At 45.0% G+C, this 19,183-nt stretch overlaps 1 protein-coding gene across 1 annotated transcript in view; it reads right to left on the bottom strand.

The window, feature by feature from the left end:
- RECK (reversion inducing cysteine rich protein with kazal motifs) overlaps positions 1-19,183 on the bottom strand; it is a gene marked incomplete in the record, with an annotated part of 268,496 nt that overhangs the window by 12,454 nt on the left and 236,859 nt on the right. The window contains 2 exon segments of the mRNA XM_034761431.1: positions 7,520-7,593; positions 17,856-18,066. Coding sequence (XP_034617322.1) covers positions 7,520-7,593; positions 17,856-18,066 — 285 coding nt within the window.

Below are 19,183 nucleotides of genomic sequence, written 5' to 3'. Positions count from 1 at the left end.
AAGGGTATGGGGAATTGAAAGGGGGTAACTATTATTTCTAGGACTCTCTTGCCCGATGTAACAAGCCTCCAATTGTCAATGAAATGGACCAGTGTCTCCAAACAAAGGAAGCGACATATCCTTGCCAACTGGTCCCCAAGTCTTGATTCTAGTGTTAAATTGGAGGCCATGTATTATGCAAAGAGGAAGAGGAAGTAGCAGATTGCTATGACTTAGTTCTGGATCTGAACAGTTTCTTTTTAAGTAGAGACTGTGATGAAGATGTAGTTTGCTGATGTTTCAGCTGCAGATGAAGAGTCAGAAACATCAAAAGCAGCACGAGAGCATGCTTTGCCACATTTGACATCCTTGACATCAAACTGCTTTGATCATCTTGTAGTTCTTGTACAACGCAAAGCCATCTTCTCCCAAAAGGGAATTGGTAACAGGCCATCTGTGCCTGGTAAATAGCCACCCTTATTCCTAGAGAAGAAGAAGAAAAGAATCACCCTTTCCCCCCTCTTTATCTGCAGGAGTTGCACAAGCTTGACCAGACCTGAACCTATTACTGGCTGCAACAACTGCCAGAGAATTTGGCATGGGGAGAGTATGACAATACATAGGATCTGGCAATGCTAAAAGTAGCTGTCTTCTCCCTGGCCTTTTTCTGCAGCATCGACACAGCCAGAACGGTCTGATCATAGGCTCCTTAGCTGCCAACTGGACAGATGGAGCCTTCAACACCCTAAGAGCTTTAACAGGAGGATCTAATGAAACAGGAACAGGAGCCAGAACCAACAAAAACCCTGATCCACAGGATTCTTTAGTCACCTTAGCCTTACTAGATGAGGCAGCTGGAGCCAAAAAAGGCCTTTTAGTCTTCAGATCCAATGATCTCTTGGAACCTGATGCCTTAGCAGCAACAGCTTCTTTAAGCAGGGGTACCTGCAGTCTGTTCTGCCTCTCCTTATGCACTCTGGTTGTGAAAGTCTGACAAATAGAACACCCAGAAGAAGAGTGGCACTCAAGACATCTAAACGACAGCTGGCATGAAGTGCATCTCTTAAAATCCAGGTTCTACTTCGGTTCTGCCATTCCATGTAACTGAACCCTAAAAGTAAACTAAACTAACCATAACTACAAACTACAAAAAGCAACAGAGGGTCCTGTGGCACCTTTGAGACTAACAGAAGTTCTGGGAGCATAAGCTTTCATGGGTAAGAACCTCACTTCTTCAGATGCAACTGAAGAAGTGAGGTTCTTACCCACGAAAGCTTATGCTCCCAGTACTTCTGTTAGTCTCAAAGGTGCCACAGGACCCTCTGTTGCTTTTTACAGATTCAGACTAACACAGCTACCCCTCTGATACAAACTACAGTAACTCCTCAATTAACGTTGTAGTTATCTTCCTGAAAAATGTGACTAAGTGAAACGATGTTAAGTGAATCCAATTTCCCAATAAGAATTCAAGTAAGTCGGGGGGGGGGGGGGGTGTGTGCGGAGAGTTTAGGTTCCAGGAATTTACAGGTATACGTTTTAAACAATTAAAAAAAAACAATTTAATACTGCAGTCATCACTGCTGAGTATGAAGCTTGGTTGAGGTGGTGGAGTCGGACAGTGGAAGACGATTGTCCAGCTGCTCCTCTTGTTATTTTTGCAAGCACAGGCACCAACTTTGTCGGGGCAGGGGGCTCAACCCTCAGCCCATCCACTCCACCCCTTCCCCCAAACCCCCACCCTTGACCCACCTCTTCTCCCCCCCCTTCCCCCTTTACTTCACATGCTGTGTCCTCGCTCCTCCCTCCCCTCCCTCCTAAACGCTGCAAGCCAGCTGATTGCTGCGGGCAGGAGACAGGGGAGGGAGGGGGAGCCTGCGTGCCGAGTCCTCGCTTCTCGCCCCACCCTTCTAAACACCACAAGCCAGCTGATTGCTGCGGACAGGAGACGGGGGGAAGTGCTGATCTGTGGGGGGGGGGGGAGGAGGGTGTAGGGCGGCTGCCAGCTGTGGAGAAAGCAGGCAGCCAAACAACGTAAGAATGAATCATTGCACAACTTTAAATGAGCATGTTCCCTAATTAATCAGCAGCATAACAACGTTAACCAGGACGACTTTAAGTGAGGAGTTACTGTACCTTAAACTCAACCAATGCTAAAACTAAAACACAACAACTATCTAAAAGGTACTAAATAAAAGAGAAACACCCAGATCCGACAGACTGAAACAGTTCATTTCTGTCTGGCACGAGCAGTTGAAGAGAACTGAGGCAGCAGAGGGAAGGAATCCCTTATATAGGCTCGCTTTCAGAACATTCAGTGATGCTGAGTGAAATAGTAAGAAGGGGGTGCATGTGCACTTTAACATGCACTGCTTGGAGAAGGTTCTATTGTTAGCCGAGACCAGTCAGTGCATTACCCGTAAGTGGGAATATGCACAACCACTCGAAGAAGAATGTAAATGTAAACATCTTGTAGGTCGAGAGCCACAAGCCAGTCTTGTGGATCTAGTGATGGAATTATGGAGGCTAGGGATGCCTCTGAATTTGAAGCAGCAGATGAAGGTGTTGAGCCCCCTCAAGTCCAGAATCAGGTGCCATCCTTCCTTTTTCTTCATTTGGAAAGAATTAGAATAAAAGCCCTTCCCCCAGAACTGTAGAGTAACTTCTTCTATTGCACCAAGAGACAGAAGTGACCATCTCCTGATACAAGTCTCTCATGAATGAGGTCCTCGTGCTGGGATGCAGGGTGGAGGACAGATGTAGTATGGAACAGCGTTGTTGGAGGTAGACTTGCCATTGCCATGGTGCAGTCTAGGTGGGCACCCATGAATTCCAACTGTTGGGTCAGAATTAGGGTGGATTTTAGGCCATTGATTTGTAGGCCTAGTCTTCTGAATAGAGTTGCAGTGAGTGACAAAGCGTCCACCACCTGTTGGTATGTAGAAGCTTTCAATCGCCCAGGTCGGGGAACATAATTACCCCGTCTGTGAAGATGGGCTGCAACCACAGCAAGGACTTTGGAGAAAACTCGCAGGGCCGTGGAAAGTCCAAGGATGTATGGTAAGATGGAAATAAGCATCCTGGAGGTCGAGGGTTGAGAGCCAATCTCCCTTCTCCAATGCTGGGATTATGGTTGCAGTGATAACCATCTTGAAATGCTGAGTTCTGATAAACTTGTTTAGCTTGCGCAAGTCCAACATGGGCCTCCATCTGCCCATTTTCTTTTGGGTAAGGAAATAGCCTGAATAAAACCTGGTCCTCCTGTGTTTGGGAGGTACAGTTTCTATGGCACCGAGTTGCAGGAGATGATTTATTTCCTGCTGTAGTAGGTGCTCATGAGAAGGTTCCCTGAAGAGGGATGGGGAAGGGTGGTGGGTTGGTGAAATAGAGGTGAAGGGGATGGAGTAGCCCCTGTATATAATTTCCAGAACCCATGATTGCCCAGACCGGATAGAAAGGTGTTAGGCTGTCTCCAAATGGACTGGAATCAGGAGATGCTTGTGGCAATGGAATTTGACGGACTCTCATGCCCTCGACCAATACTTCAAAATGCCTGTCTAGAAGTAGATGGTTGGGACATGGTGGATTGCCCCTGTGTCTATCATCGTCTTGGCTGACGTTTGCGACGTTGGTAGTACTGTCTCAGTGGCTGGGTATACAGAGCAGTACGGAAGCGCTGGGTGTAAAATGCGCCCTGTTTCTTTTTATCAGGTACGTGAATTCCCAAGGTTTCAGCATGGCACAGGAGTCCTTGAGAGTATGCAAGGCTACATCTGTGATGTCTGCAAAGAGTTTCTGTCCCTCAAAAGGTAAGTCCTTGATCGTGGCCTGGATTTCCTTGGGGAAGCCGGAAAGGTGGAGCCAAGAGGCCCTCCGCATGACTACGGACGTTGCGATGGAGCGAGCCCCCGTGTCTGCAGAATCCAACATTGTCTGCAAGGCCGTCCTGGCAATCAGGGAACCTGCTGAGATGCTCGCTTTGTATTGTTCTTTTTTGTCTGTTGGGAGATGCTCAATAAACAGACATCTGTGCAAAAATGTTGAGAGAGTATTTGGCTAATAGTGTGGAGTAGGTAGTGATGCGTAACTGAAGAGTCAGTGAGGAATAGATCTTTCTACCAAACAGGTCAAGGCGTTTCCAGTCTTTTTTCCGTAAGAGGTGGTATGAGCCAGGTGTGGTTTTCCCCTTTGATTAATGGCTTCCACAACCAGTGAGTTTGGACTAGGGTAAGTGAAGAGAAACTCAGCCCCAATTGCTGGCACGTAATACTTCTTGTCTGAACGTTTACAAGAAGGTGGGGCCATGGCCGGTGTCTGCCAGACCGTTTTTGCTGGGTCCATAATGGCAGAATTAATAGGCAATGCAATCTTGGCTGTAGAAGAGGCATGGAGAATGTCAGTGAGCTCATGCTGTGACTCTAGCAGCTCTTCTAAGCAGATGCCTAGGGAATCAGCCACATGCTTGAATAGATCTTGGAAAGATTTAAAGTCGTCCCCCGGTGTGGGGGGAGGCATGATTGTGGAGGAGGGACTGAGCTGGTCTGCCGTCTGTGCCTAAGAGAGGTATGCCCAGGGTGGGGGCAACAAAAAGGTCTGCCTGGCTAATGAAATGCTGCTGCACCGGGAACTTAGGTTCAGGCATAGGAGGCACGGAGGTTAGTCAGCATCTGTGCTGCTGGTGCTATGGGCTTGCTGTAATATATAGCAACAACAGGTGGCGCCATAGCACTGCTCGGTGCCGAGCGCTTCAGCTCTCTAGGTTCTGAGGAAACAGGCTTAGTTTTGCCTTGTCTGCCTGTCTTAGAGCTAGACCGCACTGGGTCTTTCGCTCCTTGGGTTGCCTCTGCACTGGACGAACCCGGTGCCACGCGGTCCGAGGCTCTGCATGGCGACAGTACCGGGGCAGATTTAGCCGTCAGAGATCACTTTTTGCATGGCGATTCTCCCTGGGGGGGAGAAGGAGTGTGACCACTTGTTTTCATGGGGGCTGGATCCTTTGTGGTGATCTTAGAGGAGGATCCCATGTCCGACACAACAGTCGGTGAGTGAGTGAGCTGGTGGGGAGAGGTCCCCTGCTCAGGGTCAGATGCAGGATGCAGGGGACTTCTCCATAAGCATCAGTTTGAGCTGAAGTTCCCTAGCCTTTCTGGTCCTTGCCGTTAATTTTTTGCCATGGTGGCACTTCTGCGTAACACCAGTCTCCCAGGCAGCGAACACACTGGGCGTGACCGTCAGAGACTGATATTGACAATCTACAGGTGAGGCAATGTTTAAAGCCTGGGGAGCCAGGCATAGCCGTTTGAAGAGTCTCTCTGTTTTTTAAATGGGAAGGAAAGAGACAGGAACCCCACAGGGAACAGGAAGGGGGTAATTCTGGGCAAAAAGGAAAGGAAAAACTATTCTGAGGAAGATTATTCTGAAGCGCTGCTGTTGTTCCAACCGAAGCCAATGGCGGCAAAGGAATTGGGGGACAGTTGGCTGCACGTGCACAATACCCACTCAGAGCAGCACAAGCTGGCAGCTGTGCGTGCGTGGTCAACCAGGGCACTGCTACCTTAAATCTCTGACTAGAAGTGCAGGGGCGGTCAAACACCTAAAAAAGTGGAGCATCCACAGGGACATTCCTCGAAGAACTACTAGATTCCCTTTAGGGTCTGTGATGTGGTGTACAAACCCCATACTGAGCACCAAGGGATTATTTTGGGCTCAGCTAGCCCCACCCCACCACACCTGCAGCAAATGCTCCATATGCTAGAGGAATTAAAAGGCAGGGAATTAGCTCATTCGGGTGGCAGAGCTGAAGGTGAGCAGACATGCAACCCAAAGCTCCAGCAGAGCAAAGGGAAAGGGAAAGCTAAAGGCTCTGACACCGCTGCCCAAAGGGGCCCTCCTTGAGGGAAGGGAGGACCCACAGCAGAAACAACCAGAGAGGAAAGTATCCTTTGACCTTGAACGTTGGTAATGCCCTCTTATTTCTTTTGGTTTGGATTTCCCCACCAGGTGAAGGTCTTGGACTGAGCTGACCCCAGAGGGGAGACGAGAGGAAGAGGCCCAGGGAAAACAGCCTTAAGCAGCCTTGGTTTCCAGATTACTGGTAGCCCAAAGGGCCCTGAGTCAGGGCCTGGGCTCCCCTCCCCACAACCCCCTTGGCAGTCCGGGGTTGTGGCTGTGACCACTAGGCCACACTTCCCAACCAGACATAGAGTGAGGACCACAGGGTCAAATTTGGGATTTACATTATTTGACAGTTTCATTAAGCCATTTTGTAATTTTTCTTCTTTAACTCAGAGAGTACAACATATAGAAGCAAACTGTTTAGAAGAGGTTGCTTGCATACTGCAGACACTCTGGAAAAGTATTGAGAAACTGTATCCTGGATATGAACACTCATCACAGGAAGAAATTGCATGCTTGTAAATAATTAGCATAGTTTTCACATAATTGTCTAAATATTGATATCATGTTTCAATTGTTGTTGGGGAGTTACTCTGTTTCATCTGTTGGTTGTCTTTTTTGAAAATGAGAAGCACCGTGTTGATAGGGAAAAAATGTTCCCTTTTTTCATACCAGACATTTCATGATCACAAGATATAGCAATGTGAGGTGGTACCAAATGTATTTTTGGCATCACACCATGGGCCAGTAGGGAACATAGTTCCTCTATACACTGCATTAGGGAGGCAGCATCTCAAATGCTGTGTTGAGTTCTGGACACGCAACAGCAGAAAAAAATTACCACCAAACTGGAGGTTTAGAGAAAGGAACACAGGGAGGGGAAGGAAGTCTTACTTATGTGGAAGTTAAAGAAAAGTTAACTAGGAATAGTTTGGCTAAACAATGACTTAGATAATTATGCAAAAAGAACAGGAGTACTTGTGGCACCTTAGAGACTAACAAATTTATTAGAGCATAAGCTTTCGTGGGCTTATAGTTTTAAAGTATCAAAAGCGTGTAAACAATCAAAGTTAGAGAATTTTTTTCAGGAGGTGTATCAGGAGGAAAGAGATTAAATTAAGCAGAGAAAATATTAGAGTAAAGGTATTTAGAGAGAGATACATTAACAGAATATATTTTCCTACTACTTCCCAGGGCAGTAGTAGGAAAATATTAAGTAATACTACATCAAATTCTGAAAGCTATAAAGGAACAATCCCATCACTGGTACAGAACGGACAGGATGTTCTTATAGGCATTTTTCTTCTCCAATTTAAATGATATAAGCTGCTGCAATCTTGTATCACAAAACTATTGTAAAATTGTATGGAGCACATGATAGTATTTGTTTGGACCTTCTCTATTACAATTTAATTCTTCCACCTTAATACCAATGACTAAAACATACTGTAAAATTATTAAGACTATGAAAAGCAAACCAAATGCTTCCTAATTATAAAAAAGGAACCGTTACAGAGTATTTTTAAGTTTCTGGTTTATTACACTTTTTTGGTGGTTAATACTCCAATTTTTTAAAACAACTGGCTGTCACAAACTGCCCTTCAAAATTTTCAGCCATTTTACATGGGAAATGGCTACAGTTCTTTACCTTAGCAAAAGTGTCCAGCTTGTCTTTATCGTATAAGACTCTCAGCATTCCAGCACACAGTGGGCAGCAGGCTCCTACATGACAGAAACAAAAGCAGGTTGCAGTTTTAATCAGATCCTTCAAAGCAAGTGAAGGTCAAAATTAAATGGTAAATGATATACACAGTAACAAAACTCCCAAACACAAAGTTTCCTTTATGAAAACAGACCTTTCCAGTCAGTGGTTGGGTTATGAAATTTCTGTGCAATTTTTATGTTTAACAGCTGCAATTCAAAAACCATCCAATCCCACATGCATCAAATGCTATTTCAATGTGGAGTCAGAGGATCAACTTTTAATCACTTCAATATGGTATCACATTGCTATGAAGCTACAAAAATATGCAAGTACATGCTACGTCACAAGGCAAGATACACTACATGTGCACAGCTCGGGAAAGGGCGTACCCCAAAGTCTGTAATAACTACTGGGATGGAAGTGAGGGGGAACTAGAGCAGCAAGAAAGATTCCAGATTATTGTAACCATTATAGATGTAGGTGGAAAGAACTTGATTGCATAAAGCATTAGTGTAATTAAAAGACTGCAGTGTAAATGCACTGTTTTAACTTGTTAACACAGTTATGACATGTTTGGATTTAGGTTCTTGGCTTGTCAGGCAGATTTCCTCTAAGATTTCACATTATTTATCTATATTCACCTATACTTGTTTTCCTTGTTAGCCATCTCTCCCCTGGGGCTCCTGGTTTACCACCTACCTCTGGCTCTACTACTCTCCCCTCTCTCTTCAGGTGTCTGTCTACCAGAGCTGCTGTTACTTCATTCCATAAACTAGCTTTCTTCATCCAGTCCTCCGCACCACCTCTGCAGCCCTACCCAATTGCCGCATTACCACTGAACACTCCAAAGAAGAATTCAAGAGCCAGAAGGGTGACTAAAGACAGTCTTGAGATAAAAGTCAAAGCCTCTTCCCCACTTCTGGTTCTGTCCCACTCAGGAAAAAAAAATCACAATATATTTATCTTAGGTATTTAAATAGTCTCAACTATATGAACACCAGAGCACTTCACACAATCTTATATGCATTTATCCTCATAAAACCCCTGTGAGATCGTACTTATCCTATCATCCCCAGCTTACAGACAGGGAACTGAGGCACGAGAGGGTATGTCTACAGTTTGAGTTGGGGGTGTGATTCTCAACTCAAAGAGACATACTCTTGTGCATACTCTCATCGAGCTAGCACACCAAAAAGAAAATGTAGCCACAGCAGCGCAAGCAGCCACCCCGAGTATGCACCTAGCATCTCCAATGGGCATGTAATCAGGGTGGCTAGCCCCTCCTACTTCTTGCACGGTTGTGGCTACTGTCTATTTGTAGCTGGCACGTTCAACAAAAGCTAGCGCACATGTCTCCTGGAGATGGGAATCACCCCCAGCTCAAAAATACAGACATGCCAAGAGACTAAGGCAAGATTTTTAAAGGTATTAAAGCACCTACACCTAAGTAGCTTTAAAAACTTGGCCCTAAGTGACTTGCCCAATGTCACATAAGAAGTCCAGCAGAGTGGGGATCTGAATCTGGGTCTCTAGAATCTCAGACTAGCACTCTAACCATTGAACCATCCTTCCTTACAATCCATACACTTTGAGAACGTTTTACTTCTGCATATTTAAATTATTTGGTTTCTGTAGCATGAAAACATGTATTATCTGTTAGCTCCTGTACTTTTGTGAAAAGGCTGATCGCAACCTAGTGTGACTTAACAGTTGGTAGGCTTGCTTTTAATCACAAATCATGCTAGAGAAAAATAGCTGAGTATGAGCTTTCCTAAAGTAACTCTTAGAGGGGACTGTTTGCTAAAGTTCAGATTTCTAGGGTACAACTTATGGCAGTTCCACACAAATTTCCATAAGCAAAATATTTAGCAATACTTTCTTATTAATGAAAATGGAAACAAAAATTATTCTTGGACATAAGAGTTATTTCCAAGATTCTTTGGCAACAAATGGGGACAAATATGTATCTCACACACCAAGATCTTTAGAAAGTTGTTTGGCAGTTAAAAGAGAACATTCATATCTTTCAAATGGTTCCTTCTGCTGAAGCTCTCCATGCAATAAAATAAATGTTGATATCTATTATGTAGCCATACTTTACTTTCACTGTTAAATTTTATATGTACAACACACACATGAGACAAACATTTTAATTTGCTTGACTACAAACCTGCCTGAAGGGATAGTAATCATATTATGTATTTGACATTGCATTCTATACGTTTATGGAAATATGCTTATAAGTGTAAATAACACAACTGGAATATGCGTTATGCTAGATATGCCATGTGACATATCTTTGCAAAGGTTATGATCTACTGAATATATTCCTCCTATTTGTATGCATGTATCATTTTTATATGAGGAGGTTACTCACCCTGTGCAGTAACTGACGTTCTTTGAGATGAGTGTCCCTTCGGGTGCTCCACTCCAGGTGTTGGTGCGTCCCTGCACCTTTGCTCTGAAATTTTTGTAGCAGTACTTGTACCGGCCACGCATGCGTAGAGCCTGCCCCCCCACTCTGAATCTAGCTTAATAGTGCGCATGCACGGCCGGTCTCCTCAGTTCCTTCTCTACAACGGAGGCTACCCCAACTCCGAAGTAGAGGGGAGGAGGGTGGGTAGTGGAGCACCCACAGGGACATTCATCTCAAAGAACGTCAGTTACTGCACAGGCTGAGTAACCTCCTCTTCTTCTTCGAGAGATGTCCCTGTGGGTGCTCCACTCCAGGTGACTTAAAAGCAGTGTCTCAAGGAGGTAGGGACTTCGGATCCAATAGGAATGTTGTAGATAGTACAGCTCTGCCCAATCGTGCATCAGAGAGAGGGCCCTGAGTAAGGGCATAGTGTTTAACAAATGTGAGTTCAGAGGACCAAGTGGCTGCTTTACAGATGTCAGCCAGGGGAACTTTGCGTAAGAAAGCCACAGAGGCAGCCAGAGATCTAGTGGAGTGAGTTCTGATGCCGGCTGGAGGTGTAACCTTCTTTATCTGATAGCACAATCGGATGCACTGAGAAATCCAGTTTGAAAGTTGCTGGGTAGAAATAGGAGTCCCTTTGGAACGCTCCGTGATGGAGTCAAAGAGTCTAGAAGAATTTCTAAAAGGTTTTGTTCTATCCAAATAGAAGGACAAGGCCCCACCTACATCTAATGTATGCATCGTGGCTTCGAACGAGTTTGCATGTGGTTTTGGAAAAAAGGTTGGCAGGTGTATCGGCTCATTAATGTGGAATGAGGAATGCACCTTTGGAAGAAATTTGGGGTGTAATCTAAGGGTAACCTTGTCCTTGAAAAATAGTGTATATGTTGGGTCTGCCATAAGAGCTGCTATTTCTCCTGTTCGTCTGGCGGAGGTAATTGCCACTAAAAATGCTGTTTTCATCGAAAGATTAAAAGGGAGCAAGTGGCTAGGGGCTCAAATGGTTGTTGAATTAGCAGGTTAGTACTAGATGAAGGTCCCACCGAGGGGCAGGTGGTTTAATGTCTGGGTATAGGGCTTGGAGTCCCTTGAGGAAACGCTTGGTGATTGGATGAGCAAAGACAGAGGTATCATCAGTTCTGTCATGAAGGGTTGTAATAGCAGCTAAATGGACTCTGATAGAGCTAAAAGAAAGCCCAGATTGCTTGAGGTCCAATAGGTAGTCAAGTATGATCGGGAGAGGTACCGACGTGGGACAAGTTGTTTACCTGAACACCAATCGTTTCCACTTTCTTAGATAGGTGGTGCGAGTAGATTGTGTTCTGCTATGTAGGAGCACTCTTTGAACTTGTTCATTGCAATCTAGTTCGTTTTGGGAGAACCATGTAGGAACCAGGCTTTGAGGTGAAGCATGGACAGGTTGGGGTGGAGAAATCGGCCGTGTTGCTGTGATAGGAGGTTCGGGACGAGAGGCAACAAAATTGGTGGTTGAATTGACATTCTGTTGAGGAACGGAAACCACGGTTGTCTGGGCCATGACAGGGCGATCAGGATCACCTTGGCACGGTCTGTTCGTATTTTTATCAGGACCCTGTTGAGAACCGGTATCGGGGAAAACGCACAGAGTAAGTTTCGGTTCCATGGAATCATGAATGCGTCTCCCAGGGAATGTTTGCCCAGTCCCGCTCTGGAGCAAAAGTCGGGGTATTTCGTGTTTTTCGCAGTTGCAAAAAGGTCTATGGTTGGATGACCCCAAATGCGGAATATGTTGTAAATGGTTCTCGTCTATCTCCCATTCGTGATCCCAGGGAAAGTGTCTGCTTAGTTCGTCTGCTGTGGTGTTCATCACTCCGGGAAGATAGGCAGCTAATATCCGGATGTTGTTCGAAAGGCACCAATTCCAGAGCTTTGTAGCCTCTGTGCAAAGCGAGTGGGAGCGAGCCCCTCCCTGCCTGTTTACATAGAACATGCATGCAATGTTGTCTGTCATTATGCGTACATGGTGATTCCTGATTAGTGGGAGGAAGTGACGGTACGCATTGCATATGGCTCAAAGTTCTACGACATTTATGTGCAGAGAGGTTTTGGTTGAAAACCATAACCCCTGGACTATGTGGTGAGATATGTGTGCACCCCATCCTGTCAGAGATGCAGCGGTAGTCAGTATGGGGGATGGAGCCTCCTGAAGAACGGGGACTCCAGAGCAGAGATTGGAGTGAACTGTCCACCACAGTAGAGAATCTTTGACTCGCACGGGTATGGAGAGAGTCTTGTTTAAGAGAGTGCACATTCAGTCTGTAAACCGTGGCCAACCACAGTTGGAAGCACCTCATGTAGAGTTGTGCGTTTTGGACTACAAAGGTGCACGAGGCCATGTGACCTAGTATTTGTAGACAGTCTTGGGCAGTGACCTGGGGACTGTTGCGAAGTTTTGTGGCCAGTAGGCTTATGGAGTTGAAGTGGTCGGGTGGGAGAGATGCCAATCCCGTCTGGGAGTCGAGGTATGCTCCTATGAACTCCAGATGTTGGGTGGGGCATAATGTAGATTTGTTTTTGTTTCTTTGCAGGCCTAGAGATAGGAAATAATCGACAGTAAGTTGCATGAATCTGAGAGCTTCGTCAAACATTGAGGCTTTGAGGAGGCAATCGTCGAGGTAAGGAAATATTACGACCCCTTGTTTCCTGAGGTAGGCAGTGACTACGGCTAGGATCTTAGAAAAAACACGGGGGGCCGTGGACAGTCCGAAGGGGAGAACCCTGTATTGAAAATGTGTTGAGCCAAGGGTAAAACGTAGGAAACGTCTGTGGGCCAGGTGTATAGTCACATGAAAATAGGCGTCCTGTAGGTCGAGGGCTGAAAACCAATCGCCCTGCTCCAGCGCTGGGATTATGGTAGTGAGACCAAAGCTTCAAATTTGCTTATTAATGGGAGAGGGTTGAGATGCCCCCGCAGAATTGGGATGACGATGCTGGAATCTCGGTCTCTGGCGTTGCTGTTGTTGTTGTTGCTCCTGTGATCTATGGAAGTGTTGTGTATATGCGGGGTAGCGTGGACGTTGGTAAGGTTGGTATCTATATTGTCACCTTCTGGTCGTAATTGTCTGGAGACCTAAGGACCGGAGGGTTGCCCTGGAGTCCTTCATTGAATGAAGCACATCGTTCGTGGTGGAGGCAAAGAGTTTGTCACCGTCAAAGGGAAGGTCTTCAGTGGTACTCTGGACCTCTCAAGGAAAGAAAGAGGAGAGCCATGAACCTCGGCACCTGACCACTGCTGTGGCGGTCGATCTTGCTGCAGTATTGGCTACATCGAGGGCCGCTTGAAGAGTGGTACATGATATGATTTGTCCCTTGGAAACCAGAGCTGTGAATTGTTGTTTCTTCTGTTCTGGAATGTCATCAATAAAGTCCATTAATTTATTATAGTTTCTGTGGTCATATTTTGCAAGAACTGCAGTATAATTAGCAATATGAAATTGTAGCATTGAGGATGCATATACTTTGTGACCGAAGAGGTCCAAGCGTTTACTTTCCTTGTTGGCCGGGGTGGAGCAGGAACACTGTTGTTTGGTCCTTTGGTTCGCTGCGTCTACTACCAACGAGTTTGGTGCTGGATGAGTAAAAAGGAATTCAGAGCTCTTAGAAGGGATGAAGTACTTGCTGTCCGCTTGTTTACAGGTAGGTAGGCTTGTAGCTGGAGTCTGCCAGATGGACTTAGGTTCTAAAAGGGCTACGTTGATCGGTAATGCAATCCTAGAGGAAGAAGAGGGCTGTAGGATGTCCGTTAACTCATGCTGTTGTTCAGGGACTTCCTCCAAGTTAATTCTCAAGTCACTGGCAACTCTTTTAAAAAGGTCTTGGAATTTTGCGTAGTCATCCGAGTGTGTTGGAGGAAGGAGAAGTAAGGCTTCTTAAGGCATTACCTCCGGCTCTACTGGAATAGGAGCAGGACTTGGTTGACCCTGCACGTGTGACGATGCTGCCTGGTGTCTTGTGTGTGTCATTGGCAGGTTCATCAGGTGGTGGTGCTAGACCGGTGTTGCACCTGGTTGAGGTGGCGTAGCGCGTGTGTTCTCGAGGGCCCAATATTGCCATGGTGGTGGGTAGGGCATAGGTGGTGCCATCCAGGGGTTCACCCCCCCAGGGGACAGGATCCTGAGAATAGGATGAGGTAATTTTTCTATGACCTTGGTTGACTGGGGTCTGGGGATGGGAGTCTTGATACAGTGAAAAATCCCCCTGTGGTCCAGCTTCCTCCTCACTGGAGGAAGGCTGTTCAGACCCCGACTCAGCCATTGGGGAGAAGCAAGCATTCAGCAGGGGTGACTGCAGGATAGGGGACACAAACAGATCTCTTGCCTGAGTAAATTGAAGTGCTGAGGCTCCTGTGTGAGGTGAAGGCTGGGTAGGAGGAAACATTCCTCTGCATTGGTGTTTTGAGTCTGGGCTCACTGCTGGTCAGCCTAGTGGGTGTCGGTGCCGTGGCGGTGCTGGGAGAGCAATCTCAGCCTGCAGGGGGTCAGGCAGGTTGTGGGATGTCGGCACCGCAGCGGACGCAGTGCCGAACGGTGCCAGAAAAGAGGCAGGCAGCTGGAAGCCTGAAGCCTCGGCACCGGAGCTTCGCGCCGCAGCCTCAGGCGGGTTTTGCGCGGTGCCGGAGGAGCTCGGCTCGTCAAATGTGCTCAAGCGGGGTAACACAGGCAGGGAAGCGGTAAATCTGCCCGGGGAAATCCTGTGTCGCAGGGTTTCCTTTGAAGCTGACAAAAGGTGCTTTTATTTTATTTATTTATTTATTGAAGATTTCTTGTGCTTCTTTGAGGCAGCGGGGCTGTGGTGGGCAGCAGAGCCGGAATCAGCGCCTGGGTCTGAAGCTGCACCTAGGAATTTCTGGAGGAGGAGCAGTTTCAGTCTAAGCTTCCTGTCCTTCCGTGCCCTGGAGCTAAGTTTGCTGCAGTGGGCACATCTTTGGGGAATGTGGGTCTCCCCCAAACATTTTATACACTGTGAGTGGCCATCTGACAAGGGGATAGCTTCCTTGCAGTTAGAGCAACGCTTAAAGCCTGTGGAGCCAGGCATGTCCGAAGCGGCTGCGGCTGACAGGATTTTTTTTTTTTTTTTTTTTAAAAAGAGAAAAATGGTAACTAACTATAACTAACAACGAACTAACTAGAAGGGTAATTGTAACAAGAGGAAAGAATTTTCTAACGAGCCTGCTGAGCTCTGTCTCAGGCCGGGGACGGCAGAGAAGGAACTGAGGAGACCGGCCGCGCATGTGCACTATTAAGCTAGACTCAGAGAGGGGGGGGCAGGCTATATGCATGCGTGGCCGGTACGAGTACTGCTACAAAAATCTCCGAGCAAAGGCACAGGGATGCACCAACACCTGGAGTGGAGCACCCACAGGGACATCTTAAGTATCACATGGCCTTGACAGCCACAGTAGAAAGGTCTGAATACTTTAATTGCACTAAATCTAATGGGATTCTGTGCACAGCTGTTTCCATTAGACTGGCCAGGCTATCGCTGAGAAGGGATGGCCTTTGGGCACCACAACAGACAAGTCTACATGAGCTTGAAGAAGAACTGAAGTTATGAGCATTGGCTCTATGCTTGTATTTGAAGTGTGATTTTCCACACCCTTGAGTGACATAGTTATACCAACGTAAGTTTCTAGTGTAGACTAAGCCTGAGCGTCTAATTTTAGGCACCTACTTTGGAAAACACTGGCCTTAATGATTATCTCTAAATTTTCAGCTTCCTCTTAGAATCTTGAAATATTAAGCCCTTATTGCAAACTTCTTGTTTACAGTATCATGGAACCCTTTCACCAGTGTCCACTTGACTTCTTAGCAAATAAGTCAAATTCATATGTCTACATGTGCAATACTAAGAGCAGACAGATCATGTTCCAGATCAATGGAAGCATGAGAATGAAATGCATAAAGTTTTTGGATCCTGGACTCTTTGGCATTGTAAATTATCTTCCCATAAATTACTAGATGTAAAAGCAGCATGTCTATGAAAGGTTCCCCACTTCCTTGCCTTCCCCACAATATTTTCTAGTGTTGATAGCTGCTAATATGAAGCCTTTTTCTCTGCAGTCCTACCCAGTGACACCTGGTGAAAACACCGTTGAATGCAGGAGCATGTCACAATATCAAAACAGTGACAAGAGTGGACTGCAGAAGAAGCTGTTATTGGGATACAGAGATTTAATTTAAAAGGTATGTCTCTCAAAAGGGCCCCAAGGGTCAGGTACTGTTGTGTTTTGGATAAGAGGGTGACAAGTCTAGGATGGGACGGAAGATTCAGTCTTCAAATTGAGTCCAACACTAATTGTTTAAAGACCCAAGGATAATGCAATAACTGGAATGATTTTAAGAAATAACATTAAATGAAAAAGTCCAGCAGACAGCAGGTTGATGTCACTCAAATTTAGTACACAAGTCAGACATTTTGTGGGAAGCCTCCAGATCTCATAAGAAACAGCGAATCTCTAAAGTGGTTTTAACATGGTGGCTGAAATTTTTACCTTGTGACTAGGCATTTTATCATTCCTCTGCTCTGCCTTTGAAATAAAGCCTTCTTATCCCCAAAATGCAGTTTTCTGCTGTTGCTATTTTAAATACAGTTTGGCACTGCTGTGTAGTATCCACATTACGGATTGTGGAAAACTGCTGTATTTTCAACAGCTAAATATTTATGTATACAAGTGAAGCACTAGTTCAATACAAAGCACATTCTGACTAAAATTGTACTCTAATGCAGAAGAGAACATAGATTTTATATTTCACGATATGCATTTTTTGTGTGTCTAATTACAGCCAGGCACATTCTGCAGTAAGCTGGATCAGTCTGGATTGTGAATTTTACCACAGCAGACTAGAAATTCAGTGGTAGCTTTCCCCATAAATAAAAATGGAGATTCTGAATCCATAAATTATGAAACTGAGTAATACAATCAGTACAGTGGCCCATGTGTTATTTATTTTGCTATTAAATTCTCCATGTGAGATATGAAAGTCTGTTAAGAGATCAAACATCAGCAGCGAACCGTTAAGAATGTTAACATCTGAACTGTCATCTTTTAGGTTTCAAAATCAGCCCTCCACTGGAATGAATGGGGAGTTCACACATCTTCCAGAAATAACTGCAGGTTGCCTGCAGATTTATGAAGACATCACCATATGATACGATAACAAATTAGGGATACGTAAGACCAGCAGGTTGCAGAGTCTAACACCTTTCACTGAAAATGCTCTATGACAAGCCCCCTACTATTTAACTCAGGGTCTATAAACTTGAGCTCTTCAGATGATTACAACTGCAAAGGGATCATATTAAGAAAGAGGCAACCTTCAAGGAAGTAGGACTCAAACCATTTAGGGCATTACATGTCAACACCACCAGCTAACTTCTCAGAGAAACCAAATGAAAACCAATGCAGACCATGGGCATAGCAAGCCTAGCAGCAGATTCTGCACAAGCAGAACATATCTTATGTCAGCTCAGTCTCAGCCAGCTAGCTCCTATTCAAACCCCACTCTTGGCTATACATGGTGCAGATGAGTGACTTTTCCAGTGTGTGTCCAGTGAAATGGAGACGGCTCTGAAGGCACATCTCAATATTAATGAAATCCTCTTTGCACAAAGGTCTATCAGAAAGCTTATGTACCACGTAAGTCCTAATTAAGTCCTCAGAATAAGTCTTGTAACGGTCACACACACACACACACACACACACACACACACACAGAATAGAATATATTTTTCAAATAAATCATTTTGGTCCACACCAACTTGCTTATACGAGTAGACTTCAGACACTCATATACCTTGATTAAGCATTAGCAACAAACGTACCTGGTGCAACAACTGGTTTGCATCCAGTTGCAGAAAGATGAGGACATTTAACAGAGGTGCATTCTGTTTGTAAACTATAGTCTGAGACAACTCCTACAGCTTGACAATGTCCATAGTAGTCCACAGCCACACGGTCAGAATAGGCAGCACACACATTATTGTAGGTTTCACCATTATGTCCACATACTGGTTCCACTGATTTGCAGAAGGGCTGAAAAAGAGTTTGTAAAAAAGTGCAAAAAACTTGGTTTATTTACATTGGAGACAAGACTTCAGGATGACCTTATAGTAGTTTTAAAGTTGATAGGGATACACTGCTCATGCTAGCAAAGTGTGTCAAAAGTCAGTAATGGAAATCTAGAGTAAATAGCCCATGCAATTTTATGCAATGTATAATAAACAAAAGGAGTAAGTTACAAGAGAAGACAACAGACGAATATAAATACTGTAGGTTTAAGAGGCACCTAAGGGTAGGTCTATACTTACTTCTGGGTCCGGCAGTACGCAATCAATCTTCTGGGATCGATTTATCGCGTCTTGTCTAGACACGATAAATCGATCCCAGAAGTGCTTGCCATCGATGCCAGTACTCCTGCTCCGCGAGAGAAGTATGTGGAGTCGACGGGGGAGCCTGCCTGCCGCGTCTGGACTCGCAGTAAGTTCGAACTAAGGTACTTAGACTTCAGCTACATTATTCACGTAGCTGAAGTTGCGTATCTTAGTTCGAAGTGGGGGGTTAGTGTGGACCAGGCCTAAGATTTACTTCTGTTAAGGGACAGGAAATGAGGGTGCTGTTAAAAATCAGGTATTGGGAAACAAGCACTAAAACAACAAAAAAGGGGTAAGCGTAGCAAATTCTGGATATATTATTCACGTTCTTAAAATTACTTTATAAAATAAAGGGTTTAGAAAGATATAAAACTATCAACATGAGGTTATTTCAAAGGAGTAAAATTTATTACTGTTATTACAGATTTCAGCCCAACATATGTATATTTGTTTGGTGCTTAGTTTTATTGTGGATTCTTTTTGTTTGTTTTTTGTTTTGTTTTTTATGTCCCTATCATGCCTTCTAGGTATATGTACAAACAACCATAAAAGTTAATACTTTTTTTCCAACTGAACTAGTGCCAATTAACAATAACTCCCCAATGCCTCCCCAAAAGAAAACCAACAAACAAACCAACACACTCAGGCAAAGTGTACTCAAAAGCCAACAAATTCAAATTGTTGGACCAAGGGGAGAAGTGAATTGAGTTCAAAGTCCTCTCCAGAGTACTCCCAGATAAGCTGTCACCCCACGCTATCCTCAGAGTCCTCTCAAGTGG

This window comes from Trachemys scripta, chromosome 2 (genome assembly GCF_013100865.1).
Source record: "Trachemys scripta elegans isolate TJP31775 chromosome 2, CAS_Tse_1.0, whole genome shotgun sequence".
NCBI lineage: Eukaryota > Metazoa > Chordata > Testudines > Emydidae > Trachemys > Trachemys scripta.
Note: the sequence above shows the minus strand (reverse complement) of the source record. Positions and strands in the feature narration are given on the sequence as shown.